General features: G+C 37.1%; 1 protein-coding gene across 1 annotated transcript in view; it reads left to right on the top strand.

The window, feature by feature from the left end:
* Positions 1-5,668, top strand: part of LRRK2 (leucine rich repeat kinase 2) — a 62,654-nt gene extending 56,986 nt beyond the window's left edge. The window contains exons 50-51 of the mRNA XM_057370045.1: positions 1,998-2,072; positions 3,943-5,668. Of these exons, the coding sequence (XP_057226028.1) occupies positions 1,998-2,072; positions 3,943-4,064 (197 nt within the window). The 3' untranslated portion in view covers positions 4,065-5,668. The remainder of the gene's footprint in view (positions 1-1,997; positions 2,073-3,942) is intronic.

Raw genomic sequence — 5,668 nt, 5'->3', positions numbered from 1 at the left:
GCCTTTGCCTGAAACAGCAAGTGTGTACAGTCTGTTCAATCCTCAGCTGTTAATTATGCCAGATATAGCACAGCATTTTCCATCCATCTAGTCCTGATAGTTAAAATGTTAGTATTATAAAGGGACATTTTATTTTTAGCATTTTGTAAAGAATAGTTGCTATGAAAACATCATAATTTTTGCCTTACTGCTGTCATTGATAGGGAAAATGTATTGTAGAGAATAGTGTAATTCAAAAAGCCTTGAGGCTCAGTCACCTCAACATTTTTAATCAAAATTTTATTTATAGAATAATTAATATTATGGAGAAAGAGTTTAGCTGCATTTGCACAAATCTCAAGAGCRGCAAATAAGATTGATATATGCAGTTTGATGTGTACTTTTTTCTTTTGATCATCTTTTCACAGCAATTATTTATAAGGGCTGGGGTTTTTTTCCCAAATTCAAGGACTTGGTTTCTGCTGGAATCCATGAAAACAGCACTGAGGCTGCTGAGCAGTTCTTCAACAGTACYACATTTCTTATGTGAAATAAGAGAAGATAGAGGGAAATATTTTTGTATGAAAGTTTTATTTAARGTTAAAACATAATATCAATCACAGGTAAATATTTCACAAAAAAAGAGATTGCCAGACTTTGAGATGTTAATTTTATCTTTACTTCATATATGAATATGGAAATACAATGTAATTTTCCAATTCTGTCATCTAACAGGTTGATGTTTAATAGACATGAGACTTACCATAGAGAATAATTTRGATGTAAATCTGTAGTTCATTTTGCAAGTGCAAATTTAGATTTCAATATAGTAAGACAGGACCCAAGTCTAAATAAGAAACATTATACTTAAGTTCCAATCACTTTTGTAAGGAGTATGAGTAGGACTGGCTGCAGAAAAAAATTAGAAGTGATGAAAAATCTGAGTATGGAGGATGTGTGTGGGAAGCCTCAYCTACCATAACCAGATTTACATCACTCTCAGAGAAAAACACAATGCTGACCTCCTTGGGGCAGGAAAAACGTCTCTCTATCTTGCAGAGATACTGGGGGCCCACTAGAAGAACTTCCAAATTGCAGCCATACTGCAGTTTATTTATACCCCAGAAACTGCTCCTCTCCTYCTCTTTTCCCTGGGGCTGTAAGACTCCATGTATGAAGCGATGTGAGGTGCAGTGYTGCAGCTGGGGTGTCTGCACAGTGGGGGCTGTTCCTTCCTTGGCCTCATCTGTGACCCAGGGATATAGGCTGGGTCCTGTGTTCCTCTGCCAGCTTAAAGCCAAGGATTCTCCACCCTCATTGTGCTGCCARTAGGAACAGGGAGCTGCTGTGGCAGGAGAACATGACAGCTTCTGTCTATCTTTGCAATACATTTATAGACATGTCTTGTTGGAAATAAGCAGGAAGTTGATTTCGAAAYACTGGCACATTCCGTTTATGCCTTTGTGATCCAACCACTCCTGTCTTCCTGGTCTTTTTTTTCCCTTATTCAGTAGGCACCTTCTTATGATGTATCCCCTATTTCCACTTCCCACCCACATGCCATCATGATTTTAAAACTTTTCGTTCATAATTTTTACTCAGTTTTTGTCATATCTATTTGATTTGTCTTTTTCGTAACTGAACCGGTTACTAGTGTGTTCTGCCGTGCACTGGGACCTCACTTGCAGCCTGCCCTTTTGCTGTGACATCTGTTTGCTGTGACTCTACCACCTCTGCCTGTGCTATATAATAGGGTGCTTTGTTCTTGGGCTTGTTCAGCAGGCTGGTTGGCTGATCCCGTGCTTGTGCCTTGGAACCCTGAGAAACCCTGACATTAAATGGAGAWGTGACCTACATTGTCTTAATGTCTGAGCTTTTCATGGTTAATGATTTTGAATAAAGGGTCCGTTTGATTGAACTCTGCTTTCTGTCCTCTTAGTGCCTTGCTGTCATTTACTCTTTCTGTCCCTRAGTTATAAAAGTCACATTAAAATTAACATTTTATTTCTTTGAAAAAGGGAATCTCAAGAATGTGGTCCTTGTTTTGGGATATTGCTATAAAAGTGACACCGAAGACAACAAATATCACAAAGGTACCTGAACAATGTTTTATGAATTTGTATTATTAGTGGAATAGACATTATTGTGCTTGACTACTCACTGAGAGTGAAGAGTTGATGACCATCATTTGACATAATTTTATTGAAACACTGTTATTAAATAGTTTTTTTCTTTTCCATATTTGCATTCAGACAAACTAAAAGTAACTTCCAAAAGTGGATCTGAGGAGGACACTGTTTGAAGAATAAAATACAGCTTGTTGGGRACTTGTATTTGGAGAGTAAATGTCATTGTCTAATTAGAGAATGTATCAAATGGATTTCCAGAGGTGTCTGTGCTAGGTCAGGAATCCTCAATGTTTTCATGAGTGATGTGGATGAAAGAACAGTGWATGTGCTCTTCAGATTTGTAGACAAATCACAGCTAAGACAGGCTTACTGGAGGGCAGGATTAGAATTCAAAGTGACCCTGACAAATAGAACAAATGGTCTGGAAGGAAATAGGATACAATTCTGTAAGGACAAATTCAAGAGCTTTTATCTGTATAGGAATGATCCATTGTACCAGCATGAGGAAATGATCAGCTTAAACAGCAGTGCTGCAGAGAAAGGGTCAGAATCGATTGGAGGCTGCTTATGAGGCAGCAATGGCACATGGGTGCAGAAGAGGCAAATGCCACTCTCATGCCATGAAAGTGATGTCWGTAAGACATGAGCTAATTCTTACACTCTGCTCTGTGCCAATGTGGCCTTTGCTGGAGGAGGCTAACCATTTGGAATATTGCTGAATGATTCCTAATAGTCCAGAGGAGAGAAATGCAACCTGTGGGGAAATGTTGCAGGATGTTAAATTGGTTAATGTAAATAACAAAGGACATGATAACAGGCTTCAAATATGTAAATGAAAAGGAAGAGAATAAAGACTTCAACATATTCCCTGTTGGTAGGATAAGTACTAACCAGTTTCTGTTATAGCAAGGGGCAGACATCAGTAAAAGCTTCCTGATAATTAGAATAGYAAAGTACTGGAAGACAGAAAATCTTCATCTATGGATTTTTCTAACAGTTACAGTTGATACTTTGATTAATGCCCTTCTTCACCTTTATCTCATCCCAGTTTCAGTGACTTCTAGAAATATGGCAATGATAGTATAAAGTTAAAGAGGGCAAATGTAGATGAGCTGACTGAAATGAGTAAACTTTAGAACACTGGGGTTTATATTATGGTATTCCCCAATTCCTGTTGCCATAAGAACATRTATTATCTTTTTAGCATTTTTATTTTATTTAAGAGTGCCATTAATTATAGAGAGGAATCAGATACTCCAAAATCCTTGGGGCCTTCTTTTGTGAGCCCCAACTCATGCAAGTTCTTAATTGTCCCTATTCCTCTAAAAACAGTGGAAATTCTTCAATGATAAAGAGGTGATTGCATGAATGGAGATTGAAGAAGTGACCTTTTCTCAGTATATTCACTAGCTTATAAAATCAATTTTTATTTTACATTGAATGGGTTTCGAGTCTCAAAAGCATTTAGGGTATATCTGCTTGGGAAGACAGAGATGAAATTTCAGCAGTCACCTCAGTATTAGCGTTAGCTTTAGCTCAGGTCAGTACTTCATGGCCCACAGGCACCGGAAATGGTTTTTAAGTGCTTTTAAATGGGATACTCTAAATTTAGGAACTGGAATCCAAATCATTGTGCAAGTACAAACAACTTGTACCCCATAACTGCATCACCTCACACGTGAAGTGGAATGTAACTTGTCTTCTGGGTCCTAAGGATCGTGTTTCATTGGGCGAATTTATGAGTAATTGAAAATAAGCAGATTAGCAAAACCATTTATAATTATGCAATAATTCATCTTTGTTGCAATTTTCAAATTTTCTTATTTTTCCCTAGAGTTACAATCCTGCGTATCAGTGTGGGACATTAACCTGCCCCATGAAGTGCAAAACCTGAAAAAACACATAGAAATGAGACAGGAATTAGCAGAAAAAATGAAGAGCTTTTCTTTGRACTGAAAAGTCACCGTGCAAGTGCCATTTTCTTTTCTAGTCTTCCATCCTAACATGCTGTGCAATATTTACAACTTCTTGTTGTTTTTAAACTAAATCAGAAAGAAAATTACCATGAGTACTGGTAGGATACTAAGAAGAAGGAAGTTATTTGTAATATTTAAAAGGACAGAAAACTGTTGAGAATTTCTTATTCTAAAATGTTATTATGCATCTGTTGTTTACCTGTGAAGTTCTGCTCTCTGCARCTATGGCTCAACTTCAGTATAACATTGTTCATCCAATTTTTGATCCCAGTTAAACTGGGAATAAGCCAGGAGATTATAAGTGGCTCTAATTTACTTCATTATCTCTACTGAGCTGATGCTCTAATAAGAAGCAAAATTTAAGCCTCTGTGTGTTTACTGCAGTTTGCATGTATGAGTTTGCTCTTAYGATTCATAGTTTAGTAATGTCAGGGTTCATGACCCTATGAAAAAACATCGTMTTTTATCTAACAGCAGTGTTTAAAAGAATACATAATGACTACAYTGCTCTTTGAAAACAACAGGCAGAATTGTCTGTATTTCTTTCATGAATAATTGACTATTTTTTCATTATGACCGGGAAACACCCCATTGTGCTACAATAACAAAATAGCTCTGAATTAAACACACCGAGAGGCTTCCACATGTGGGGTGTCCTCTTGCAGTGCTGCAGTCTGCCTGCTCCTAGGAGATGCAGTCACACCACTGGGAACGCTGCCAGTCATGTAGATCTCTTGTACAGCTCTCTTGGAAGAGAGAAAAAAAAGCACAGGGTGAATGCCCTGATCTAAATGCTGCTACGACTTGCTCTTAGTCCAACTTGCTTGTTTGCTTACCTCAGTCAAAAAAAAGGGCACTTCCACTTTGATTTTTCTAACATGCAAAGTTTCCATTAACTCATTCTTGTTTGAATTTATATTGTTATTTTGGGAGAGAATCAAGGGAACCTTGAGGAATGTAAGAATTGGCTGCTTCTTCCAAATTTGTTTCCACACATTGTCATTCAAGAGACATCTTTTGCTGCTCTCTGGCTGTAAATCCAAGCTGCTGCTTACAGCCCACACTGCTGTGGGCTTCCCTGCTCTAAGGAAGTGCCTTATTTCTGTCCAGCTGAAGACAAATGTCATTCTCCTTTCTTTGGATACCGGAAGAATCCACAAGGTGTTCCCAAAATCTCAAGGAGTAGAGTATCCAGAGCCATTCCTGAGTCTATGGAGATGAACAAGGTTGAGCAACCAAAGAGTTCTCAGTTTTTTGTGGTTTTTTTTTTTTTTTTTTTTTTTTTTGAGAAAATTTTATATTGGGATAACAGCATTTCTTGTGTCCAATTCTAGCATTGTTCTATTATTTTCTGCCAGTTGTGGAGTGCATACTCAGGATTCCTTTCAGATATGCATCCCAGTTTTTATGTATTCTTATAATGTGTACTGAGAAGAATTTGCTATTTATATCAGATTTTATAACTCAGAAAATATCTATTATCTTAGAATGAATATTGTTTTTTTAAAGAAAAGAATTTATGCATTGTGATTAAGTTTATTTGTAAGTAATTTTGAAATGTAAGCCTTAAACATTTTTATTAAA

The sequence above is a fragment of the Malurus melanocephalus genome, unplaced genomic scaffold, assembly GCF_030028575.1.
Source record: "Malurus melanocephalus ecotype Western Australia unplaced genomic scaffold, MMel_1.1 scaffold_118, whole genome shotgun sequence".
Lineage (NCBI taxonomy): Eukaryota > Metazoa > Chordata > Aves > Passeriformes > Maluridae > Malurus > Malurus melanocephalus.
The sequence above is the reverse complement of the archived record's forward strand: the minus strand, read 5'-3'. Positions and strand labels throughout refer to the sequence as shown.